Source organism: Balearica regulorum, chromosome 4, assembly GCF_011004875.1.
Source record: "Balearica regulorum gibbericeps isolate bBalReg1 chromosome 4, bBalReg1.pri, whole genome shotgun sequence".
In the NCBI taxonomy this organism is placed as follows: Eukaryota; Metazoa; Chordata; class Aves; order Gruiformes; family Gruidae; genus Balearica; species Balearica regulorum.
This window is the reverse complement of record NC_046187.1, coordinates 168,108-195,563: the sequence shown is the minus strand read 5'-3', so window position 1 is coordinate 195,563 and position 27,456 is coordinate 168,108. Positions and strand designations below refer to the sequence as shown.

General features: G+C 43.4%; 1 protein-coding gene and 1 long non-coding RNA gene across 3 annotated transcripts in view; one reads left to right on the top strand and one right to left on the bottom strand.

Moving 5' to 3' along the window:
• Nucleotides 1–27,456, bottom strand: part of ANTXR2 (ANTXR cell adhesion molecule 2) — a 116,669-nt gene that overhangs the window by 53,040 nt on the left and 36,173 nt on the right. Inside the window, exons 10-12 of one of the 2 annotated variants that reach the window (XM_075750785.1) lie at nt 25,651–25,720; nt 6,547–6,625; nt 2,813–2,908 (exon numbers count right to left, since the gene is read on the bottom strand). In XM_075750785.1, coding sequence (XP_075606900.1) covers nt 2,813–2,908; nt 6,547–6,625; nt 25,651–25,720 — 245 coding nt within the window. The remainder of the gene's footprint in view (nt 1–2,812; nt 2,909–6,546; nt 6,626–25,650; nt 25,721–27,456) is intronic. The other variant, XM_075750786.1, reaches the window with a different exon arrangement.
• On the top strand, nt 1,039–6,202 carry LOC142601601 (uncharacterized). The gene is made up of 3 exons (XR_012835104.1): nt 1,039–1,178; nt 1,819–3,612; nt 3,918–6,202. It is a non-coding gene; the product is annotated as an uncharacterized LOC142601601 (long non-coding RNA).

The following is a 27,456-nucleotide window of genomic DNA, read 5'->3' as shown; positions in this document are numbered from 1 at the left end:
CAAAGCCCAAAACTCCGTAGCCCGAAGGGGCAATAACAAGTCACGTGAGAACCTCAGGTGCAGGAGAGAGCGCAAAGAATGGAGGCACAGTATAACGATCTGAGGAAACGGACATTGAAACAAAAAGAAAGGAAGAGTTAGTACTTGGCAATAGGTTCAGCGCAACAACAGTATGTGGCTTTGGAACTCAGTATTGTTGTAGCAGAGAGTCCTAAAAATACCTTTTATTTTTAAAGAAACAAAAAATATCCATGAGAGATGGGAGGAAACAACAGAGGGTACTAACATTTAAAGTGCCGTGGTTTTATTGCTCCCGCAGAAGTCAGGCTGCTTCTTAGTAATAACTTACCGACCTGCCGCTCAAGACTTCCCTAGAAATAGCCAATCCCTCCTGTACCAAACGTTACATCCAGAAAAGATGCTCAGGCTAAGACACTATCCCTTAAAGTAAACATCAGGGAGAAACAGACTTGAGCACGAGGTGACTCAGAACCAAGGGATGTTTTCTCACAGCTCAGTAGAAGTGCAGCTCCACACAGGAGCTTAGCCCGGACGGAACTCTGCCCAAATGCCACGGTGCATCCTCGGCACTCGAGGCAGTGTCTTTGCTCTGCAATTCGTTACAAAGGGCGTCTGTTTTAGTTCATTGGGTCCTATCTTAGGTATCCCTTCACAGGTGTTGATGTACACCTGTAATGTTACAACAGACGTAGGCTGGTGCAGCTAATATTTTAATATATTACACTGGCGTAGCTACCAAAAGGGCTAGAAACTAATACTATAGAACTATATATTTGACTTCTTTTCTAATGTAGGACTTTGACATAAAAAAAATCCAGAAAGCACCTTACTGATTGTCATTACAGAGCCATCACTGGCAAGAGTATTCCCGCTCTCAAGGGACTGTGATACTGCAATCCCTCTTTACTGTAATGAAAGGAAAATGCATTGCGTATGAAGTTTTGCTATAGCGTGGGAACGGACCGCTGACGAGCACTGACTTCTCAATGTGAAAAGTATTTTGATTTTTTTCACGAGGTCGTACGTGCGTAAACCTGATGCTGAAAAAACCCCAGCCGCTTGGCAAATGACTAAAACTGCGTGCGCAACTGAATACGATGTGACGGACTGCGCCTCCAACTGTAAAAGTCCTGGTTGTGGGCTAACGTAAATTAGAGGTGCGTGGATTATGTTCTGACAGTCATACTCAGCTAGCGACAAAAACCAGAGTTTTTGTGAGGTAACTTGTTCTGAGAGCTGTGACAAACTAAGGGAACATTAGGTTCCCTGATAGCAGGCAATTCAAAAGGAAGTGCGTTTGTTTTCTTGGGCGGGAAGAAAAACTTTATAAGTCGGGAAAAGCATAAAAGAAAGGCAGCTGCTTTCAGAAAAGCAGCTCTTGAGAAAGGATGTGATGGTCCCTCTCAACTACTATGAAGGAGTACTGCAACAAGTCAGTCAAAGTATGTCTGTAATTAGCTGACAGGAGACACTGAAAAAAGTTACTTGGCTTCACTTAGGGATTTAAATCCTATTTTACGTGTGTATTTTTAAAATAACTAGACTTTGAAACTCACAACGTTTGCGTTTCTACTAGCGTAAGCCTGCTGCAATATTATTTCCTTCATGTCCTCCATCTCCCTCTCACCCCGCCCCAGATGACAGATCTACGTGAAATGCCTAGCTGTCGCCACTTTCTACAGACAGAAAGGGTAGAAACTAAGTAGTGTGGTCTATGAATCAAGGTTAGCCAATTATTTTAAAATAAGAAAATAGGAGGCTTTCTTCTTACTGATTTCTGATTTTCCTTTTCCACAGGAAGGCTCACGATAGAAAATAAAGTAGGAGTACGATGACTGACAGACAACCTCTCTAGATTTCTGATGGGACTGTACTGTGGAGAATGAGACAGAAGAGGGGCTTCCTATTAGAGAAGAGCTCATAGTTCTTGCCTCAGAAACCCCAGACCGTGAGGATGCAGATGGGGGCTTAGGACTTCTCGTCCTAGGACAGCCTGGGGCCTGACGGACTACAACGAAGCTTTTGATGACGTGGGCTTCGGCACGGTCAGGCGAGAAGGCCGGCTCCTCTGCTGCCTCAGGTTCCGCAAGCCCGAGACAAGACAAGGAATACAGTAACAGCCTGGAAGCAATCTCCGCTTCCCAAGCCCTCGGCGCTGTCGTTGAACTGGACGAATAATAAACTTCAGCGGTTTAAAAAAACCCCAACACGCAAGGAGATGGAAGGAGACTTAGTGAAGCAGCATTGCTGACTGCTGCTAGAAGGATAAAGAGTGCACTCAGATGAAGAGAGATGCAATGTGTGCAAGGGATTATTAAGACAATAGGGGATTTCCATCTTGAGAGCCCATACTGGACTAGAAATACCGATTTTAGTGGTAGTACTTTTTAAATGGTCCTTGATTTCTGGATAACATCTGCATACCATTTTGGCCAACAACTTTCAAATAATCGAGAAAAGGCTTTCATCAAAGCTTCCACAGAAATAAAACACATGTGCTCAGTGGAAAGCCAGGGAGCAGCACACCAGCACGCCGATGCCGGTTCACATGCATGCAGGTCTCGGAAAGCCAGAAGCACCACTAAGAGCGCAGTCCACAGTGTTGAAGCTGGTCTCGTCTTCCGTTTATCGCGTATCACTAATGAAAGAAAACTCCCTCAACGGATGGCTTACGTCTCATGCAGCGCTCCTCACTTAACTTATTTCCTATGGTATCTGTGTTTCCCAACGCGGTATGAGTTATAATCGTGAATCACGCATCCAGTCACTTTTTCTAACGGTCTTTACTCACCACTTTGCAGCAGAGGGGCCAGAACCACCAGAGCAGACCGAGCGCCACTAACAGTAACAGCACAAGAACAGCAATAAGCGCTGCTACTCCGCTAGACTGCAAAGAAAGCAGAAAGACAGTGTCAGTGGATGTCGCAAATAATATCTGCCTGGTTTTCCCGCTCACCCCAAACCACCTTCCTACTGACTGATACAAAACCCAAACGTTCCCGCTCATCAGATCCTCTTCTTGCCAACGGAGAAATTCCTCACAAAGGAACAAGAAGGGAGTCTTAGCCAAATTCCTCTTTGGCACAAGTTCGGTGACACCTCCGCTGTAAGTCTCCTCAGTTCCACGAGTTACGCAGAAGGTAAGCTAGGATGCTTCAACGGGAGCTGTATATCACAACGACTGATCTATCGACGCTAAAAAGAGGAAGGAGGTAGTAAGATGCTATTCCTGTTTCTCTTTCCCTATGTATTCTGGGGCCTTCGAGTCTCAGGGACTGAACACAGCAGTACTGATGGACGTGTTAAATGAAGAATGACAAAAGTTTGAAAACTACTTTTTTCTGCCTACCTGTAAACCTAAGTTGAAATTAAGTCACTCAGTCATGGGTAACAGGCCCAACTTGCCCCAGTGCAAGCCAGTGGATTCTTTTTTGATGTAAAACTGATATCCTTGAGATAAGAATGAGGCCCAACTTGAAGAAAAGACAGGATACATTGACTGCTGAGAAACAAGCTGTTGGACACAAACAGGGAAAGTCTCCTCCTAAGTGTGCGGATGAGAGGTGCCCTTCTCCTCCCATGAGGACGCAGGTCTGTATGGATTGGTGGGTGGGTGGAACTTTCAGGCATCTCTACTAACAATACATACGTAACGCTTTTATGCTTATCGGCCACGCATCTGAGGCATTCACGCTGTACAGGCTCCAGCACGCTAAGTCCCTGTAGTAGTGCTATTTGAACCTGAAGCCACCATCCTAAGAAATTCTGAACGAGTGTTACTGCTTCCAGCAGTAGTGCTTTTAATGAAGAAATGAGCAGCCCATCTCCCACCACGTCAAACCCACATCCTGTAGGTGCTCTTATTCTTACACTTGGTGTTCTGTGCTGCTTTGCAGGTTTAGAACAACACTGGAAAAAATGCTACAGCGACCTTACGAAAATAGAAGTGATTCAGAGTTCAGCTGAGGGAAAAGGAAAGGAAAGCGAGAGACACCCAGGGAATCACTAAGGCTGGCGTACAGCGTGAGTAATTCCGTCAAAGCGAGAAAAGTTGTCCTGGAGATACACCATTGCAAATGGAAGGTGAAACAGAGTTTTATTCCAAGTACGCGTAGGCGCAGTGAGGCGTACGCGTTTACGAGACGCAGGTAAGATGCGTGCCTCCGTGCCTAGGTGCAACGTATTTTTCGTTTGTTTTCGCTGCAGCAATGTGCGTTTGCTAGGGGAGGCTGTTACTTGTAAATCTCATGTACCAACTAGCCATCATCTGCTCAGCTATCAGTAGTAGTGGAACCATTCTAGCAGTGACCCATTTTTTGCAGTTGCCCATCTGCTACTATGGAAACAGCAGTTCTCCTTGTATGGAGCTGTCTTTGCTGCAATGTGTATGAAAGGGAAAAACAAAAAAAGAAAAAAAAAAAAAGGACGATCAGAAGTACGACAGTTTTTTCCTGTCAGTGCACATCTGTACTCGTTCTGTTTCCTGTTAGTGAAAACTTTTGACTACAGAGAAGCACTGTTAGAGTACAGCGGAGGGAAGACAAACATACCCAGCAATTTGGTATGATCTGCTTTGCATCGATGCTTTGTTTTTACCTATCTGTGCAACCTCAGCAATTTTTAAGGGGGCACGGGAACCGACTTAACGTGTGCTGCTTTCTCTAAAAGGACTGAGATAAAGAGAAAAGCAGTCTACCGTTAGTCTCCAGCATCCTCCTGTGACTGTACCGTCCTTACGTTATCATGCTGAGAGGCTGCTTCAGCATGCTTTGGTGTAAGATGGAAACGCTTCCGAATGATAAAGAGGCCCTTAAACAGAGAAACGTGATGTGGGTAGCGTGTGTTTCTTCAGCTCTCAATTCATTCAGGCTTTCTTCCTGAAACTGAAGGCCTGAACTGAGATGACTCTGATTTCTACGGTTACCCAAGTATTTAGTTTTTAAATTAATAGAAGAAAAATGTCTTTCATTTTCGAAGTTAATTACCTACGAGCGATAAAAATACTGTTGGACAAATGCATGCTGATGAGCAGAAGGTACTGTTCTGAATGCTTCTATGCCTGACAGGAAAGCTGCACTAAATTCACACTTTAAATGAGACAAATTTAAAGAAACACGGTATCCGTGCGCAGCACATTTCCAAAACCTCCATCCCTACGTAGCGGTCTTGCGTCTAACTGCAAAAATTTTAACTGTCCTGCCTATGCAATACAGAAGACAGGAAAAAAAAAATCCATGGAGATTAGAAATGTTATGTATTACATTAGAAAAGTCACTGATTGCCTAACTATGTGGTTTATCCTGGAAGCTGTTTTTAACTCTTTTCTGTAAGCCTATGATAAAAACATAGCAGGATGTTCACACTGCCCTAACCCTAGGCTTAACTTAGGTACTCCAGCCTGTGCTTTGACAAAGACTGTCTCCCCTAATTAACAGAGCTGAGAGCATACACTCCTTACTCAGGCACCAAAGTTAGGTATCTGAAGTTACGTAGCGTTAGTATTCTCCTGTTAGGATTATGACCACCTTCCGTACCCGGTCTGAAGTCCCGAGGTTCTGCCTGCTCTGTTCAGCCTGCTCCCACCTATCCTGCTCAGGAGAACTGTGCTGGAGCGGGGCCCCAGGTGACTGTGTCACACCTGGCTCTTACGACAGGATGATATCTATAGCGAGCAAGTCTCTGATGGCACAGAAGCTGCCCAATATTTTGAAAGCCACAGCTGCACACTGTGCTAAAGTAATTTGTTGTAACGTATTTAGCAAAACACAGTTCACAGGCTATAGAAAAATACAAGTCCCATACCGACAAGGAACACACAGACGCTGCTTGGATCTCGGGGCAGAGTGGCTGAGGTAGCCTGGGAGAGGAGGAGAATCCCAGGGCTTTCCCTCTACGTAGAGTTCTGCCTGTGGTCTAAGTCAGCAGCTGCTGAAGCAGCTAGTGAAACAGATGCACCAGCAATGGAAGGAGAAGCCCTTTATAACGGAGACGATGTCAGAAAGCAAAGGTAAATCTCCAAGCCTGGCGCATAAGAGATGCTTTTGTGTGTTATTAGATGGAATCCTGCCAAAAACAATCTTTCTAAAATAAAGCTGTTTGCCACCTTAATGGGAAAAATTAAGGGAGTTGTTTTACAGAACTGCAAAAAAATATCTTGTCTGTAACCCTTCACACACACTTCATCAAGGAATTCAAAACAGCTGAGAACTCCTTCTTGCATGTGGTGGTGTTATAAAACAGATTTGTAAGCATGTTTCAAAATACAGAGATGGCAACTTGGTGCATACATATATAGAGAGATATATGTCCTTACGTATTAAGAAATGACGTATCATTAAAATACCTATATTTTGCATGTGCCTGCACACGTGTACTTTTTAGTTAGGTGGATTTAGGCATTCTAAGCATCTAACGGGCCTTGTCGTGCGTTCAGGTTCTCTGTACTGAGAAGTCATGCAATGGTAAAACCAAAAGAGAAACTGGATTTCAGGATTTTACGTTGAATGACGTTAGCCGTTTACTTACACACTCAGAAGCGGTGATTGTTAACGAGCTGGACATGAAAGACTGCCCTTCATTCAAGCTCACCAAAACTTCCAGAGTTCTGGAAAGAAAGAGAGAAAAAAAAAAAATCAGCAGCCATAACACAGTCAATAAAAGCACATACATGCTGTGGAGGCACTTGTACGTACAGACTGTTCAACAGAGAAAGCGTTACAAGAGAGGGAAATGGGAGTCGGGGCTTCTGAGCTGCACTAGAAGTCAGAAGTGACTTCACAGACATCACAAAACTAACGTGATTACTTGGTGTTATCATTTCTAGAAACCTCTGGTGACTTTTAAGCGATCACGATCCTTAGTTGCTACAGGGTTGAACCTTACGGCTTTCAGAAACCAATTTTTGGTCATTTCAGACTGAGCTTTCTTTTCCTGCTTAAAATCAACAGTACAGTCTCCCACGGGTACTGTGTTGATTACTATTTGGAAATAATTTTAGTCTTCTCGACAGAGAGCTATCCGAGTAGAGATTATCCCTTCTGTTGTCCATGTAGCATAAAATACTCCGAAAAGTTTTAAGTGAAATAAAGTGAACTTCAGCTGTAAAAATAGCATTGTTTTGTCTGTTCCATAAACATCTCTTTAATCGTATCCAGACATTATGGATAAAAATGTCGGATAATTATAAATGGTCAAGACTTTCTATAAATAGTACATAAACACTGCATACAAATAGTATGTGGTTTACATTTTACAAATTAACCCTAGCAGAAAACAACACATGGTGAATGTTAAACATAAGAAGACTCTTCAGCTTCGCTGGCTTGGATTCCCAAGATTCAGACAGTTTATATTATGCATAGATGTAATTAAATAAAAATATAGATATCCATGAACTAAAATGATTAATCATTTATACTGTTGTTATATGTCATGAATTTTTATTCTGGCACAAATGCTTTAGTCAATATGGAGTTCAAAGCTATTTTAACTAATTTGGCTAATTCCTTTTTCACTTTTAGTAAAAATGAAGTAAGTTGCTTCCGCTAAACTCATTTTTAAATGATCTGTGTTATGAATAATTGATCTAACAGAAAGAATAATTTACTTGTAATTGTTACTGGAATAAGTGAATCAGAACAGATAAAAATAAAAAATTAATTCAATTCCCTTCCAACACAGTAAATCAGGCAAACGATACCAAAACTTGTGTTAGTGATGAATTTTTTAAATGTGATGCTTTTCTATTATTTTCTTGTTTTCAATTGTTTTGCTTTGCCACTTAAAGAAGAAATACCGTGGGAAATTTCAGCATGACGATCCCACTCGAATTTGACTGGCAAACCAATCCTATTGACTGCACCGCGAGGGGATTTCATGCCGTACCTTTTCTTGATCGGAGGAGGACTTAAGTACGCGCTGCGCTGTCGAAACACAGCCCAAATCCTGAATAAATTTGTGTGTTTAAACTCTTAAACCTTTTGGAGATTTGCGCATCATAAACGCATCACTTTCTCTGTCCAAGTTGCTAACCCACAGCCCAGTTACGTGAACATGACGACTCCTTCCGGTGTCCTGGGGTCACATCCTTTTGCACCGCGTTAGCTGTGACTGTACGGGTGTGACCGAATCATAAGAGTATCTCAAGTTGGAACGGAATAACTGCAGTCAGCCCATAAATGCTGAAAAATTCACGGTACACGGAAGTATTTTTGGATGGCAACTTTTCGGTTAAGCACAGATTGAAAGAAGAAAGATTAATCTCTTAAAGGTTTCATTCTCCCTCATTAGCCTTCTCTTTTTAAAGCATGACTTAGAGAAACACGCCACAGGCTTCGCACCAAGTTTCGAACGTGGTACTGCCCAAGAAAAGGGCATTCACTGCGGTTCTGTTTGCTGAACATAAAAGCTATTTCACTTTTTCTGAACTTTCCTAAGCAACGGTGGGTACCCTCCCACTGACTGATGCCGTAATCGGGATTATATTGCTGGGTTGAAAGTGTGCTAGCTAGCACGCTAAAAGCCCTTCCAACTGCTCTAAATTCAACTGTAGTACACCAAGTAATTTTGATTTTTAAATTAACTTACCGTGATCTTTAAGAACCTAGATCCTTATATACCTCCTGCATTGACTTTATTTCTGATCATATTTTAACTGTGTCTAAATACTCTGTAGGTTTTCCTCAGCTGTTTTATCTTTGGTTGGAACCGTTTCTGTAGTCTCTTGTCGGGCAAAACTCCCACTGTGACCAAAAATAATTCTGCCTGTGCACTAGCGAAGAACTGCCGGATTCGGCCAGTAACATCTGACTACAGTTGCTGCCAGCTACTAAGGTCAGATTTCCAAAACGCTTTCAGATGCTCGTTTTTTCCCTGTTTCATTTTTTAAAAAAAAAAGTGAATGCGAATCCTCGATTTCCTATGGGGTTTTTTCCTGCTACCCAATCGGTTCCCTTTGCCGTCAGGCAAGATCATCCTTCCTCCTGTCCTGCGCGCGTTCTCGTCAGTCAGGAATATTCTCTAACGTCATTTCACGATGTTTTTTTATCCTCTGGCAGTTTGTTGATTTGTGCGACGTGCTGCTACCGGTCCCGAACCCGCACGGTCGAAAGGGAAGGCGCGTCGGCGGCCGACTACCGCAGCCAGCGCTAGCGGGCGCTATCTGAAATGTCATATACCCGGGCTCGCCTGTTTCTCGTCTGAGCAACTAGGAAACAAAACACATCTGAAATTTCAGAAGACGAGCAAAGTACTGTTGAGGTATGTTCTGGCTATGGTAGCAGTACCTCTAACTGCTACGCGTGTTTCATTTCGTTCTCCTGTATAAGAAAGCCTACACACGAAAACTGCCAAGTCCACTGAAATGATAGTATAAATTATTTCATACAGATCTTCGTAAAAGTAGGCTTTCACATATCCCTTAGATCTTTAGGAAACAAATTACTCGTTTTGCAGCGATGTTTCCTATACTCACAACCTCCAGGCTGCCCCCCCCACACACAACCTGACGGGTTTGTCAGCAAAAATCTAGGTGCGCATCGCGGCTTATCTGAAGGCGGATACTCTTGACTCGCTAAAATACTGCATTGTTCACACTGTTTTGGTGTGAGAGAGACAGCATATCTTAGGAATTCCTGGGACTGAGGTGCTGGGCTTTCTTGGCTTCCCTAGAAAAAGTCCAGCTTTCAGGACTTAACCGTTGGTCCTGTTAAACTTCTCGCTCAGTTTCTCTCTTACGCAATAAAGCTTGAAGCAAAAGTCACCCTTTTTTCTTCTACCTTCCCTGTGTCACGCAGCAAACTACGCGCTCCTGCCGCGATAAGTGTTATTTTCTTAAATTTATAGGGATGGTCCTCTCTTGCCTTCGTATGGAACATCTGTATTAGTCTTTTTCTAGAAGTGTTCTGTAGCTGCCACACTTAGGCTGTTTGCTGCTGTGAGCTCGATAACTCTTGCCTGAAATGTGCGAGGTCTGTCTACTGTAGCTATTCAGAAATGATGCTGTTTCTCTAAGATCGTCTTTACTAGCAAGGTGAGCAAAACAGGAGTGTCAGAGACATGTGGATAAAACACTCCAGAAGAGCATCTTAACCCATACTAAAGAAAAGGATCGTTGCCCCAGGTATCTTGTGGGTCTTGAAATTTACTTGAACTCACAAGATTGTACGAAAAATTTTCTATAATAGCTAAGATTTCAAAGCAGACTGGTACCCACGTTTACACCTTGCTGTTCGCAACATAGAGCTGGCCTCCGTTTACGTCCGCTGACGAGCTCCGCTCAAGCAGGAATTCCCCGAAGGATTGAGAAGCGGTTACCTTCCCACTACTGTCTTGTACTAGAAAAGGCAGCTTTAAGTTCCAGCCCCACCAAAAAAACGTTTGCTCGGCTGATGTGCTGTACGGGCCCAAGAGCTACGTTCTGGCTCCGTTCGCTCATCTAAATATTTTACCTGGGATTTAGGAGAAAAACAGTGAGTAGGGATGCATGTAATCTATTCTCTTAGGTGACTTGCCCGAGTCCCAGAGGGGTGGCGTGCTGAGCGGGCAGGGTCACCGGGACCCAACTCTGGCATTTTAAGCTCTTTTGCTTAGCTTCAGAATGTAGCCACCCTCAGCTGTGACAAATAAGCAATTCCTGTTAGAGCGCGTGAGTTGGTGGAAAAAGATCCTCAGAAGCGGCACAAAAATCTCGGTCCAGCAAAAACGCCCAGGCAGAAACGTGCCCTGAACGGAACAGAAGCGTACCACAAAGTCTGCTCAGGCCAGTTTCTGAAGGCAAGTTATTACAGACAGTTACTCAAATGGGGAGCTTACCCGCGTTTCTAGGAGATGCCACTGAGCAAGCTCCTGTCGCCCTCCGGGACTGAACTCCGCTGCCAGTGAGGTCTAGGGATCCGATCCTCGTGCACAGCGTCGCCTCGGTGTAGCGTTCCGGCCGTACAGCAAGGCCCCAGAAAAGGGCACCGATAACCCGTGTGTCTAAATGGGAACTGGGCCCACAGCTCCCACAGACTGCGGTGAGAGGGCTTTCGAGTCCCTGGTGCCGTGTGCCACCTCGCTACTGTCGAGCTTTGCATTCCCCCAACCTTTAGCTGTCAGACGGTCTGACAAAAATCCCAAGCAACGGGCTCACTGAACACATCAGCTATCCGCAGAGATACAATGCAGTAGGAACAACCAGTTTCCCTATCAACTTCTGTTCTGATACACAGCTGCAGGGATGAGCCATTTGAGATTCTCCCAGGAGTTGATCATACTCGCTCAGTTCAAGAAGCCACGGAGTGAACTCATACAGATAATTATCTCATCTTCAAAAGGATGAACATGTCAACATACAAAATCACTTCTTCCCTGAAATTGTCATGTCTGTGGGGTATAAGAAACGTGGGGTTTTGTTTCTTTACCGTCCACCTGTTTGATGGGTTATGGGTACTTCTGATTGATCTAAACACTACGCCTTCAAATTTGCAGTTCCAAAAAACTGGGTGCCGTATTTCTTCTACTCACATGTTCACAAACATCCAAGGGAGAGATGTGTACATAAACACATCTAGTGTTTACTAGTAACTGTCCGCATGTGTGAGGCTTTTAGCTCAGCACTCTGCATGAACTGCAAATATTTTGAAAACAAAATGACATTCAGCAGTGAATCTATAGTTTTGGGCACCTTCATTTTGCACTGGTGATTGTCAGTATTTTTTCTGAGCATCAGGTTCTTTCAGTAAAGCTCAAGTCACCTGAGAGCTGAACTGGCCTGTGTCACCAGATAACATTTCTGAGTCTTTGGGCCTCTGCTGATACTTTCTCTGCAGACCGGAGGAATACAGTTTAAAGGGCTATGAGACTGCAGCGATTTTTCACGACAGACATAGCTCCCGAGGGAAGGAGCAGCACAGATTTTGGTCGGTTGGTTGTAAGACCCACCGTCTCCCTGGTGGGAGGCGATCGGGAATGCCTCAAAAATGTCTGCACAGGCACTAAATGCCTGGTTTGATCAGGCTGTACGGCCAGATCTCCCGGCAGTTATTGATGTGATTTACATGACTACGCCCATCGTATCTTAATTGCTTTCCAAAGACCCAAGGAAAATTCCCTCTCCTTCTGCTGAGGTACGCGCAGAGCGCGAGACGAGAGAAGAGAAGGCGTCCGCGTCCTACCCTAGCACAGAAAGAAAGACGTTGCGCGCGTGAGGCCCGTGTTTGAACCCTCGCTGTGCTCGATGCACTGTGAATCCGGTCGCACCCAAACGGCACAGCTACGCGCGTGAGGGCAGACCGTCCCTGAGGGAAAACAGACCTTTTGACGCAACCCTCTTTTTGCAAGGAAAGGTTAGACGGATACTAGTTTCGTACCAGCCCAGAACAAAACTGAGCCTTGAGCTCGTGAAAGCTGCTGCAGAACAGAGTATCTCCTCAGGGCAACCCTGAGCAAAACCCACAAAGAGTCAGTAACTGTAAATGTTGATGTTGCTGTAGCAACCCAGGAAGACAACCTCCAATGCCCAGCTGAAACCTAAAACCTCACCTCTGCTGCGCGACACATTCCGCGTGGGTCACGGCGTGGATTTCGCATCTGTGCGCACGGGAAGGGGAAGCAGACCCCGAGGGTAACGATCACAGGTTCTAATAATAGAGGCCCGCTCGCACCGTGCACAAATACCTAGGTCTTCTTGCAGTTATACCCAAGAACACAAGGAGTCGACCAGCTTCAGTACGTCTACCGTGAAAAACACAGGAACGAGCCTCCAGGGAAGGGCAAGTGCAGCCCTTCACGCTGTTCCTCAAAAACGCAGCAGTGCTCAAATCCAGCACCTTTTTATGGCTTTCAGCCAGGTTGCTCACTCCTATCTTCTGATCGCTTCTGACACGCCATTTGAGTAAAGTGGAATCAAAGGGATGGCAAACTTGAGCTAATAAGCATGTTTAATTAACATGCCGTGCGGATACTCGCAAACTCTATCGCTTTTTACGTACCACTAGTCTAACGTGCAATTTTCCAGTGGTCCGTGCTTCCAAAGCTACTTCATTGTAATAGGAAAAATTGTGCAGTTTATTTACAGTTCATAGCCCTTGCTCGGTGTGGAAGGGATTTTTCCTGTATTTTGTCTGTGGAGTATCACTTTTTGGATGGCAATCAATCCCAGAAAACTTAGTCTGATAAGAGCTTTTCTAGAAAGGTTCTTATTTACGACCACACTTAATCGCAACTTTAGACTGCATCCGTCGCGGCCCAGTGGCCGTTCTAATAAATAATTTACCAAAAAATGTAACTTGAGAGGACCCAACAATTGCAATTCTTTCTTTGCTTTGTGTCCACTGCTGTTTCATTGTTACGGACGAGGAACATGGCCCGCTGCCATACATCACTACAGCTCTAGTCTAAAGAATTTCATACCCTGTGAAATACAGCTGACATTTCAATCCACAGTAACCTATTTGCAAAGTATTCATTTGCTCCTTACTTTACGAGTATCCAATAAAAGACTACCATTTTATGACCCATTAAAAAAGATGAAAAAAATTAAATAAAATTGTGAAAGACATTCGCTGGAAGTAATAAATAATTTACCTCCAATTTTCACGCACTGAAAATTAAACTGGCAACTGCTCAAAAAGTTATTAAAATTATGGTTGCAAAGGTATTTTAGAATCAACTGCCAGTATTAAAATAGCTAAAATGCTGTACATAGTAGGAAGGAAAAAAAATAGATCTATATATGTACTAATAGGGTGCTTTCCCTTAAAAAAAAAAAAAAAAACTACCTCTGCAGATTGACATATAGCTTCATTATGTAGTTAATATTGGTAAGCTAGTAGTAAGTGTGCGTGCGTGCGTAGGGGTTCTAAATATATCTGCGTGTACATACGCGTCTCTGTGTGTGTGTGTGTGTTTGCATACAGATATATATATGTGCACAGAAATCGCACACTGGACATTCGTGGTGGGAGAAGGTTTTCGCGGAGCTATTAAGTATCATTTTTTTTATGCCTATCACTTTACCCCCCTGTAATTTACCATCCCCTGCCCAACGGTCTGGCAGCACAAAGGGGGTGCAGCTGTGACCATACTTTATTTTGACCAACCCGAGTTTGAAATCGCTGGCCGTTATTTCCTAGGGACCCACGCATTCTCACCAGCCAATGCGCAGCGTATCTTTTCCCCTGTTCTCGGTTAAGAAACACTCCAGCACCACAAATCTGACTCTCCGCCTCTGGGCACGCGTCCCTGCAGGCGGAGGAGGCAACACCAAGCCACGGAGGAAGGTATTTCAAGTCCATGCTTGGGGGTTTGTTGCTCCTCCTAGATCAAAAGCTCCAGCTGCATAAGGACGCAGCAAGTTCCCTTGCAGCACGGTTCCTAACCAAATGTTCCGTGCAGTTCCGCTGCGCCAAGTGTCCTCTGTGTCTGGGAATCGTAGGAAACGGTTTACTCGAGTCGATGGGAATGGTACTGGGGACAGTTAATAATCTGCAGTTACACTAAACGGTCAGAGTCGTTTTTCTCCCGCCAACCGCACAGGCATAAAAAGAAATGTTTAATTATTTTCCCGAGGATAGCAGCTAAGACCGGCACTCTATGCAAATCGTTACGGTATTTTGCAGGTTTGGTAAAGAATTAGTACAAACTCTTCCCCACCGCCACCCTCCCTTTCTTGGTGTAGCTTAGCACTGGCGGAAGTCATAGTTCTCTTAGGATCCCTTCTTGTTACCCCAGAACTATCTAGCTTTCTTAGCTGAGTGTTCAACGTACTGTCTATTTGGGTTTGGCTTTCCACAGGAAACGGACAGAAGCGCAGCGATACGCAAGTACTTCACTGCTGGGAAGCGCTAGTGGATTTGAAAGAACTGGAAAAACAGCAATGAATTAGCTCTGATCTCATGGAATCATGGGAACGTGCAGTAACAGGGTATGAAATGTCATTATTATGTTAAATTAGTCTATTAATTCAGCTCAGGATACTATGTCTACTGCATAATATTAAGCACTTAGTTCTGCTCACGCACTCTTTCTTAATGCTCTGGGAACGCCGTGCGCCCTATTGAGGAACGTGAAGGACTGCATTAGAAATTACTACTGATCTTAACATCAGATCCATATGTCTTAGGAGCCAGTTAGCCTATACAATTCATTGAGGATGTTTCCATCTGTGAATAGTTCCCATTATAATCTAATTGTGTCAAAGTAAATGTATTTCTAAAATATTTTCAGAAGTTAATATTTATAACAGACATTAGGCCTAATCTCACCACATTTCTGGTTTCCCCCTACCTGAGTTTATTTCTCTAGCTGTTTTGGAGAGGAGAGATTGTACCACGTGAGTAACCAGCGATTTGTAACCATACTCTTTTTCTAGTGTTGTTGGAACCAAATGCTTGCGGGGGGCGGGGAAGCTTAAGTGCTGGTGCTGAAAATAAATGCGAAGTGTCGGTGACTTTGCAAAGAAAGGAATTGGTCCCAGTGGGAGAGGATCCGATTCACATCAACTCTCTTCACCCAGCGCTACTGGAAAAGAACAGCTGTTTACATTGAAGGATAATGTTAATATCAAATTAATGAGCCCAATTAGCTGTGAGTACATCTACGATGGAGAAGTATTTCTGTCACCTGAGCACAGAGGCTCTGCAAGGAGAACAACAGGTGAAAACAGCCTGATTTGGAGATGGCATCCTACCAGTTTGTAAGCACCAGGAACTTACATGGCTGACAAGGATAGCAGGAAGTTAAAAAGGGGTAAGCAGTGCTCGCTTTCTTCCCCCCCCCCCCTTTTTTTTGGTGTTGGTTATCATTACGTCCCCTGTGTTAGAGAACTGCTCAGCTGCTGTGCACGGGGAAGACACAAAGGCTTTAGGAAGTTTAACCAGTCAAAGGAAGCCCGGTGTTTGTCCTGATGGTTGATACCTTCTTTTGCAACAGCAGACCGCCTCTTCTCCTTTGTCGAGCGCTTCCTAAGGTATAGCTGTACAACTATTTACTGAGAGGTAACTAGTCACGTGGTTTTATTGTGCTTTTGCCTTTTTATAGTAATGAGTGGTATTATTTGGAAGGTGAAGTACCTTAGTCAACAGAGCTGCCTTTTAACTGAGAAATCCTACTGAACCCTAACTATAATTGCTCCCATTTTCTATGGTCAAGGTGTTCTTCAAGCAATATGTAGTCGCAGTGCAGTTTTACAGACCGTAGACAAGACTTTGAAAATGGGTCCTTAAACTCACACTTGAATATTTAAACAAGTTGCCTAACTTTCAAATGGTTAAGTACTAACCACATGCATTGTCCCCCCCCTTAGATGAGGGAGTAAGTTGGTTCTGTGGCCAAACTAATCTCTTGCTTTAATTTTCACAAAGGCTGTGATAAGCCTGTTTAGTTAACAATGCTACAAAAAGAAGGTAAGTGTAACTTGTTAGTTGGAAAGAGAACAGCAAAAGCTTAACACAGCCCATGAAATATTCATCCTTTCTTAAATGGCTCTGGAAGATACGCAAGTCAAATCCGCAGCTCGCGTACGACTTCTTTCTTTGGCACCTATTCTCTGTGCTTTTACCTTTCTCAGCCAAGGAGGATTAAGTGACAAAATAAAAATCATAATAGTAATTCCACCCATAGCCATAGAAAGCAACAGCCATTATCTCCTCCATCTGGTTTTCAGCTCCTCGCTTGCATGTCACAAGAAAACTCAATTCATTTACACACAACTTTTCTCAATACTCCTTAAGGCAGAGAAGTGAATGTTCTACAATGAACTTGATGAAGTTATGGACCTGTCTGCATAAAGAGGTCATCTGGTATGTCTATCGACACACTCTGGAAATCACGTGGTTTTGAGTATTTGAGTGTTTACATGCAGCTTACGTGGGAGATACACCTGGTGTGACTTGTGAAAAACATCATTTAAATATACGTTGAAGACTTATTTTGTAATAACACATTTGGAATTTCTTAGCTAATCTACTTAATGTTTTTTTTCCATCTGGTAAAAGGAATGCAGAAAGACAAAGGCTAATTTTAACTTAGAATTGTTATTGAGTTACTAAATAACGCAGCATCGAAAGGTCGCAATGTAGGATGAGCACAGCGGCGATCTTGGGTTCTTACACGCGTGCGTTGTACGGAAACTGTGTGTGTGAGAGGTATTACGGTGGCTGCGGCGGTCTGTTATGCCAAAGCTGAGCTAGTAAGATGTGAAAATTGGTGCTGGGCCGGGTCTCGATATGAGCTTATTGCCTGCTAGGTTTTTTTGACGCTTGCAGCGTTAGAAGGAAGTACAACTGTGTAATCTTAACAATAAGTTAATGACACTTTTTGTGTGGGAATGTAAATCTGCTTATCATTCACGCCCAGCCCCCACTCACACACATTTCCCAAGGCATTCGTATGCCTCCTTTGAGAGAACTAATGATACTGTATCAGCTTTCTTTCTATTTAGATATTTATTTCATATTTGCTTGAAGAATCGGGCCAATGTTTTTGAAAGCACATTTAACTATACCATATGCCTCCTTAAATCATCCCTATCAAACAAGTTGTAGGATGATGCTCTGGTTCATTCTGTTCTGTTTTCCCTTCCTTCACAATGTGTTTATGTATATTTATCCAATTTGTTCTGTTCCTCATGCCAAATTGCAGGTTTGAGATCTCAGCTATGCAGGGGCAGCTGTGCTATTGTTGATGCCTTACAAAACAAAGGTCACAGACTGAGCCTGTATCGCTAGAACTAATGACAGCTGCATGTTAACCATTATGCTATAGGCACAGAATGATCAGGGTTCACGGACCCTCAGAAGTAGGAATAAATCTTACCTTGCCCTTTGGTAATAAGCAAGACCTCGGGGCTCATTTTTAAAAAGTAGGTTTTGTGCAAATAAGCCTCTTGCAAAATACCCTGGTGTTTGTTTAATTATTGACATAATTCCTCCCTCTGTTGGGGGGGGGGGAATAATAACTTTAAACAGCCCCACCACAAAAAGCCCAAATCTGAAAAACAAAATGACAGCTGACTTGGAAGGAATGATCTCTCGTGCCTGTAACTGGTAATAGCTTTTTCTCACTTTAGAGATTGATAAGAATTACTAGCTGTTCCAGCCTAGGAAGCTATAGACCACATAAAGTAGTAGGCTACCACAAGACAACGTTTCCTTCAAAAGAAGGTTGTTTCCAAACCTAGCTTGGCAACTCCCAGTAACGAAACAATAGGGCGGTACTGTTTCAAATGCCCTTTGGTAAGGGAGATCGATCTGCAAGGCTTGTGAATTCAAAACGCTTTGTCCCTTGGGTGGCCTGACGTGCTATTCCTTCTTCTCCTGCTGCCTTTCACACCAGAAGCCAAGAGTCCAAAGTTATTTAAAAGGGTGTTTCTTAGAGCCACACGTAGCTTGTGAAATAGCAAAGAGCAGGGAATGTAATAGCTGGAGCCGACTGACGAGACGAGGCACGTGTCTCGGAGCTGCGTCTGCCGACTATACAGCTGGCTTTGAGGCGGTCTGTCTAAGGCTACTTCACCAGTGTGCTGTTAATTATTTAAAAGAGAGCGCCGGGGAAACTACCATCACATCTGTCACCCACATGCAGGCAGAACCTTCGCTCATTGCAGGACCAGATGTGTTTATTCGAAACGTGTACTAACTAGCTACTTAATGGGTTAGAATTATTAGCCAGAAGTTAATTAGGCAAACATATTAAACATCAGTCACCTTACTAAGCATCGCTTCTGTAACACTGCTTTTACTTCTTTAGAGCCATTATCAACCACAGGAGAAAGGAGAGAAAAGGTAAATATCCCATAGAGGACCTGCAGTAAAAAAATAGATTTATGAAATCTGATCGCTGTGCAGTAATGAAAACTGCAGTGCTCCAGGTAAGTGCCTTAACTATGTACCTCTTAATACTGCAAGTATACTAGCACATGGGAGGAAGCAGGGAGGCTTGTTTAAAGACCTACAGGTGTTGGAGAAGAAAAGGGAATTACCAGTGGAAAAAGTTTTTTCTTAGTATAGTCAAGTCAAACTTGAAAAAGGATGGCTTCACTGCTTCTGCGTTCATTGTGCATATCCCTGAAGATGTAAGCACTTGCACGGTATTCTGCCTGCATAATGAACTCTGAAACGTTGCTGGCCAGTGTAGCATGCTCTCGTTCCCCAAGAGATGAAATTCAAAAGTAATGTTTAAGTTTCTGGCTCCCGGGTCACGTCACAAGAAGCAGTGGATGGAGTAAAGGGAGGCCAAGCTCTATATTCGGGCTAGTCAGGGCAGCGGGGGGGGGGGGGGGGGGGGGGGGGCGGGGAATAGTTAGGATCCTTTGTTAGAAGCCTGCCATGACAACTGTTTGGTAGAAAACCTTTCAGCTGCTCTCAAATGAGGTAATTGTCAGGATGGGGCCTACAACCCATTCATCTTCACCGTCTCTGCTTGCTTGCATGTGTCCCTGCTCTTCCCTTAAATCTGGTGCTGGTATTAATAAAAACGACACTTTGAAACTGGAGAGCAAGACTCCAAGTACCGCTGTTCCACTGTCAGGGAAACATCTTTCACTCAAAGCACCTAGAAATAAATATGAAGCACATGGCTTCCTCTTGGTATTGAGAGATTGTTTCGCAGGGAGGCAGAAACCGAGGGCAAGAGTGCCAGTGACAGCTTGGGCGTGAATCCCTGGGCTTTCAGCTAGTTTTAGTTTTTGCCTGCGTAGCTGCTATAAAGAACGTTCGAGGCCCCTAAAGTAGTCAGCAGGAACTTCTTGGTGCATCCTGTAAACCGCAATCAGTAAGTCTGAAACAGACTCCCACAATACTGTTTAACTTTCAACTGTTTTTCACGTTAGTTTGTTAGAAACCCATAGGAAGCAATGCACTGGATTCACAAGTCTACTTCTCTGTTTGCACAGAGCTACAATGTCTTCCAGAAGACAGAACCTTGGCTTCCCTTAAGCCCCTATTGAGAGATGCTCTCAAAGCCATGTTGGACTTGAAGCCTGCGGTTAATTCCCGTTGTCCTCAACCCTCAGCCCTACACGTGATACACAGCAAAAAGCGGAGCAGCTAAATCTGCCCTAAATCTGTACTTCAGAGATGAAGATCACAGTACCAAAAGTTTGGCTGGAGAGATAAAACTCTTGTCTGCATTTGGGCTATCACAGGTTACAAAAAAGGGTATTTTTAAAAAAAAAAAAAAAAAAAAGGAAACTGAGCTTGTTTTAGCACTAGCTCAAACAAAAATAGACAGAGGGCAGGTAATGGCAACTGTCAAACATCAACAGCCAGATAGCATTACTAAGCATTACAGGACTTACTTCCTGCTGGGAAAGAAACAATTGATTCTCTAAAAGTGAAACAGAACTCCTCCCTAAAAAAGGGGTTTATTTTCTTTTATGGAGGAGTTGAGAAATTCTACTCCTCAAGGAGTAGAAACAAGGAGGAAAACACTTGGATGCAGTAAGCGGTTAAGCTAGTTTCTGAAATAGGTTACTTAAAGGCTGAAGGTGCTACGCAAAATAAGGAGACAGTTCCTTGTTTCTCCCCTCATCTTTTTATTCTGAAGGGCTAAGGGACAGTATCTGAGTTGTGACGGCAGGATCAAAAGGAAGTTGGTGATAAACCAGAAACAAACCAAAAAAAATTAAAATCTAAAGACCTGAGAAGTGTCAGTGCAGAAAGCACACAATGCTGTTAGTGGTTATGAATTCCCTCTGAGCTGTCATCCTATTCACAAATGAGTGCAAAACAAGCAAAGCAACGGTTGTCAACAAGAAGAGCGAAGACTTGAATGACACAGGCTCCTCTTGTGAGAAATCTGGTTAATAGCCAAACAAAAGCGTGTCTCAAGGTAACATTTGCAGCTCAGAAACGTAAAGCAATGTGCTTAGTCCTAGAGATCTTTTCTCACTCTGTTTTCTTTCGAGGTTCTTACTTTTTCCTGCAGTTGTAAGAGCCTGAGCTATTTATGCTCCAGTTAGATTCAGACTCTTAGAAGACTTTCTCAATTTTTTCCTCAGTAAGTCCTCATTGGAATGTCTGGATAGCAAGTACAGTTAAAGTTACTATTAAACTTGTGAACTTGTACTGTTGCCGAGAGCTTTTACTACTAGCGATACATTTTAAAAAAAAAATAAAAAATCTGATGATCGCTAACAGATTATCTCACGCTTTGTTGTGTGCTTTGTTTCGAGTGAACTGCGCACGGGAGACTAAACTGAAGTCGGCTGCTTTGAAACTGGAGGCAACTAAGAATTTGGGAATACAAGCGTAGTGATTTTCCTTCCTACCACACAAAAAATAATTCCTATTTAGTCTTTGCTCTTTAAGTGCCACCAGCTGTTCATGCTGGACAGGATGTAGGAAGGGATATATGGCAAGCTGAAGCCAACGTGATTTGAATAGAGGGCAAATAAGGTCATTAAAAAACAGTAGCGCAGACTGTACCGTCTGCGTGCGATGGGATCGTAAATTCAAGGTAACTGCGAGCAAGGTTTCGTTTGCGCTCAAGTTTACGTTTGGATTTGTCCTTTTTGGCTTTGTTATTCCTCAGGCTTGCGAGCCCCAGGAGAAAGATACTGCCTGCTTCTGTCCTAGAGCACCCCTCACATAGCTAGAGTCAAGCGCCATTCGCTGCAAGGGTGTCAAAATGTCACTCGACTGGGGCAGGAAAACCATGCGATACTGAAATGAAAGCAGAGATCCCACTTAAGCCGATCTTTGCCCTTCTGTTGGTGTTTTGAAACATGTAACCAACTTTTTGGAGATGTGTTCAGATCGACTTGGTCAATGTGTTTCAAGTTACGAGAAGCTTATATATTTAGTTGGACCAAGGGGTAAATGCTTGCTTCATTTTACGAGCTAATCTTAGAGCAAACGCTGTATGAATTCAAGCGCAGGATGCATAAAGGTGGAAGCTGGCCAGCAACACTGCAGCTGCATTAAAAAAAATAAAAATGAACCTCTGTGGTTTTCTGAACCATTTTCAGAACAATGCTAATTTTTCAGCCTGTTGGTTTGTTTTGAATAATTCACTGCCTAGCCTAGACCTAACCTTTCTTGCTTTGCTTAGATGAGTATCTGTGCAGGATCAAAGTCGATTTTTTCAGTAGGCACCAGCAAATCCACAATTTCTTATTGTAATACTCCAGTGAGAAACTAGAATTCAAAGCAGCCGAGGTAGCTAAGTAGTAGACACATAAATATTGCCTACAAATAGTTGAGTGAAATAATACATCGTTTTGCTACTTTAAACTTTTATTTTTGTCATCTACTCATCAAATAACAGAGAAGTTGTGAACGTTCAGGAAGCAAGGGAAATGTATATTGTTCTGACAGCCTTTCCGTTGAAGGCAGAGGGGACTTCGCCACTGGCTTAAAGGAATGGAAGCCGTCCGTTTGTCAAGTCAAGCCTATAGATGTATTTTCTGAATGCGTACTCAAAGAACGTAGAGCAAAACGAAGAGAACAAAAGCGAAGCTGGCGCAACAAGGTAGACTTATAAAAAATATACCAGTTTTTCTTGTATTGGTCTTCCGAAGAGACAAGGCTCTGTTTTCTTTCCAAAGTACGATGACTACAGAAACATCTAAAGTAACGGAGAGGTCAAAGAAATCTCTGATTCGGTTTGATTCCCTTGAGCTGTGGCAGGACAGCAAATTCAAGCCTGAGCTAAAAAGAGGAACTGACATTCTCAAATATTCTCTAAGACCCTAAAAATATATGGCTTTTTAACTGGTCAGTGCAGTAGAATCTGAGTCCTTTTTAGTAAGCCAGCTTAGTTGTAATGTTACGCTTGCCCTGACAGTGTAAAAGCGATCTCTCATAGTACATGAAGCAAAGCAATTGAACTTGGGTTTGTCGCCTCATCTTTTTCCTGCAGAGTGTACGTGGTACTTTTCCTTTCTCGATTGTTTCAATACTTCCTAACATTTTTTAGTAACGCACAGGTTGCTTATGTAGAAATCTCAAGTAATTCTCATCTGTTAGCTAATCGGGAGTCTCTTAAAATGAGCTGGTTTTGTTAGCAGACTATGTAATTTTGCACTTGAGAAGCAGCACGACGAGAAGGCATTTTAAATGGCACAAGCAGCACAGTCGTGTTGTCACATAACCTAAGGATACCACGTCCATCTGCTACGTGGTACAGTGAAAAAACAGGCTTTGAAAAGAATGCTTGGGTAAATCTACAGCTGGCGTTTTGGAGGCTTCTAACTAAATGGAGCCAGCAGCTAGAACGAAAGTAGAAATACACGGTGGTGTAAGTCCAGGAGACCAAGGGTTTACAAACCCGACTTCTCGGGTACTTTGGCATTTTATCTATTCCACATGGGTTTCTATTGTTCCGCATGTGCAAACTGCAATTTCATCAGTCGGTAAGAAGTGTCTCCAATTAGACAAATATAATGAAACCATGTTAAGTGAATCTTTACCTTTTAGCCAGAAACAAAGCCGCAGCTTTAAAAGTCACAAAGCTAACTTTGCCTGCTTGTGTTGCTCTGAATTCCACTAAAAAGAGCACTAGAAAAAGAGCAGACCGGTTGTTGCTACATTAGCGACTAATATTAGCTCCACTACATGAGGAATTACTGGGAGTTATCCAGCAATAGTCTGAGCTGTGCCAATGCAAAGTCAAGAGTTCAAGTATGTACGTATCGTTCATAGCTGTCAGTCTTCTGCATAGCAAACTGTTTATCTCTGGGCCAAAGCTGTAATTACTTCAATATCAGGTTATGGAAGTATATTTCACATAGTAATTTTGGGGGGAGGGGGAATTCCTGTGAGCCTGTATAACTTCACGTGTATTGTTCACGCATTCTTTCTTACAAACACTGCTGAGAAGAAATGTGCTGTAATTAGGCGCTTGATCTACACCGCAATTACAATATGGTGAGTTGTCTGTTTCAATAACGCTTCACAGGCCAAACAAGCTCTTCACAGAAAGAGAAAAAAACCGCAGCATGTTCAAATAACTTCCACTGTGCTTTAATCTGTATAAATATCCCATGCACTTCTCATTCATTTGGCAGGATAGGCTGTTTACATAGTGTCGGCCTAACTATGTGGAAAAGCCTTTACAGCTTCAGGTCTTGGGGGTGCTTAATAGAGGGGGCCTAATTTGCTGCTGCTGTTCTGTCAGACGGTAACTCCACTGAAATACTTGGTGTGGACAGGAGGGATTCTTAACCCTACTGATTTACACGGTTCTGATGACCAAATTGGTTCTCTTATACAGCTGCACGTGGTGCTGATTTGGTTTAGCCAAGACAGCAGTTTGTTACAGCTGTTACGTTGTACAGTTGGCAAGGAACCTCACGCTGCCTAGCTGAAGTGAAAACAATGCAACTGCACCGTTTAATATAAAGGCACGTAGGTCTAACAAAGTCCTGCTGTACTTAGAACAAGATCAGCGTTTCACTTGGCAAGGTAAAAGGCAACTTGACTATCAGGAAAACGAAACGGCATTAAAAACTCGTCCCCTTCCTCCATGCTCCGTGTAACTCTCCTGCGTGCTTGTTTTCCGTGCCACAAACCAGCGCTCGCTCCCCAGAGGGGAGCTGTGGCTGCTGCGCAGAGGCTACGATGCAGCTCCTCTGCAGTGATTTGCCCCGCTCTCTTCTACTGGGCTTAATCACTGAAGTTGTTTTTTCCTTCTACCGCTTCCCAACTTTTCTCCTCCCGGTTGCCGTTTAATGCACAGAACAGATGTGTATTTGGGGTTTTGCTATCGGTCTTACAGCACAAACGAGGCAGCTGATTGTGCTTCACTCAGAAAAGTTAACCACGGAAAATCGTCTACACGCTGTGCTTAGTTCTTAAACTGCTAAGAATTGCCACAGAAAAATGACAACGCAGAGCTGTAACGAACTGCTGAGCTTCGTACTGGATTAATATTAACCTCATCCCAAGTAACTCTGAGAACTACTTGGAGAAAGTCAACACTCTGAAAGCCTTCACCCTCCTACAGGGCCAAGATCTGACGTGCGGTTTTCTGACTTGCGATTAGCTTAGAATTTCACCAATTTGAACAATGAAGTTGAAGTGATCTTAAAAGCCTAGGGCTTGTCTGAATTTGAGAGGAGGAGGGAAGGATTAGTTCTCAAAGGGCCGGAAGTAACGTGCAGCCATGGCCGGTGACACTTAAAATAAGGCTAGAACTGCAGTTTAGCCATGGTGCTGTTAAGAGATTGCTGCTGTTGTTAAATTAGTGCCTCGTTTTATCATTACGTGTTGAGCAGCGGTATGCATCTTGACACATAATTTTAATAATAGCTTGTAAGTGTCAGTGATAATGTAATGTATTTAACAATGAGCCTAAAGATTATCCAGAAGAGAGCATATTATGTCCTGTTAAAACAGCTAATCTGCATAAAACTTATGACAAGCCAGACCTTTTCAGTGTTTAATAAACTGGCTGAATATTCATTTTTAAGACACTGTCCAAATTGGTTTGGTCACAGATGACTATTTAAAGCCTATTCCGAAGCTGGCAAATGCACCAGGGAAATAAGACAGGAATGGCAGGCGGTGGGGGGGAAGGCGACAACAAACCACCCCCCCATAAAAGCAACAAGAGACTGCCTCTAGCCAAAACCCCTCGTGATTAACGTCAGCAACGAGGCATCCGATTCTAGTAAAACAGAGGATGACATTTGTTTCAAGTACTTACTGGCCGCTTTTGTATAGGACTGGTGCAGGGCAGAGCAAAAAATCAGATTCCACTGTTTTTGGTTTTTCATCTGAAAAAAACAAATCGCATGAGCTTAATATACTGTACTGCTTAAACGAGACGCTGATGCATGAACATACTAGGAAGTCCCTTCCCTTCTCGCGGTACGCTGGTTACGGGTTTAGTAATGTCTGGAACGTGCAAGCAAGGCGGGCCCCAGTTAGGGAATAAAGCTGCTGCTTTTTTAAAGCTGTACAACTTACAAACCCAGAGCTGGCTTTAAATGCGAGTGTGAGCCCGCATTACATTGCTTACTTTATTTTACTCGAGTCAGTTCACGCTCTTCCAGAGAGGTAACTTCCTAGAATGGGGACATTTTTTGCAAAGGGTGAGAACATTATTAGCCGTTTCCTAATATTTGCAAGATGAAAGTTTGTTTCTGATTAGCTCCAACCCTGTGCACTGCATTCAGGGACTATTTCATTGGTTGTGATCGGAGTGTCTATTTCTCATGCTTTTGAGTCTCCAGCTGTTTGCAAATCTCTTAAACTTGTAAAGCATCTCTTTGTCCAGCCCGGTGTCCAGCAGAGCGCTCCTTTTCTGCAGTTGTGAAAAGGAGACGAGGGAGCAATTTTATTTTGTGGGTTTGGTAAGACGGGAAGAAAATCTGCCCCTGTGTGCAGAGCCATTTTCCCAAATTTCCCCAAGGTAGGACTGTTAATTTTTGTATTGGAGCTGCTCCTGTTAAGCATGGACTATTTCCTGATTTAGGGGTGAGAGCAGATAAATGATCTGCCAGATAAACTTGGAGATGACTCTGTCCTGCATTTAGGGAACAGGCAGACGTACAAGTAGTTCAGGGGCAGCTGAAGGAGGAGCTGTTAGCATAAATGAGCTTTTCTTATGTGCTATAATCTGCACTGACTGCTTGGCCTAGATTTGGGGCTAGTTGTGAGGTGGGGAAGAAGGATTAGCACATTGCCATATGTTTTTGTCTTAATGGTATGTTTCATAGATTATTTTTCTATCCCACAGCTACATTTGGCAGGTTTCCTTTCTAGCATTTGGTAATGGTTCTTTATAAATGCATAAAGAGAAACATGCCAAATGCATCTTTTAAAACCAGAAGAACTGACAAAGTAACGGTCTGCTCTGAGGCCGGTCTCAAAAACGGAGCCCAGGCTATCAGAAAGGGGAACTCTAACATACACCCTCATGCAAGTACCCTCCGTTTTGCCCTCAAATGGCGAGGGTTCCGCTGAGAGACTGCCAGCTTTTCGTAGAGGAGAACGCAACGGCACGGCGACAAGTTTCCGTTTCTTGGGACCATCTCTTTCCCCCTGCTACTGCTCAAAGCACCCTTCCTACCTCTTTGTCCATCCTAGCTCCACTGTTCTCTTTTAGGTTTCCTCTGAGACAAAAGCGCTTGGAGCCCAGCAGAGAGCTGCGGAGAATGCGCTTACGTATCAGAGGAAGGATCACGTAACGCTTCGCTGTTTCCTTCCTATACTACTCCCTAAACATTTGCTGTCGTCCATTGCTGAAGACGAGAACCCGGGTGGGTTGTAGCAGGCCTCTGGCAAGACCCCATAGAGCAGATGGTGTTTTTACGCTGCAAAGTATAATAAATACATGACTATGCCGTTTCCTTCCCTTTGTGTGCTTTAGCGCTCCCTTTCCTAACGCCAAGAAAGGGAAAAAAAAAAAGAAAAAAAAAAAAAACCACCAGCCTAGAGACCTAGTTGGAAGGTGTCACTTCAGACGCTAGCAAGTATTTGAGGGCTTCATCCTGTCCCAAGTATAGTT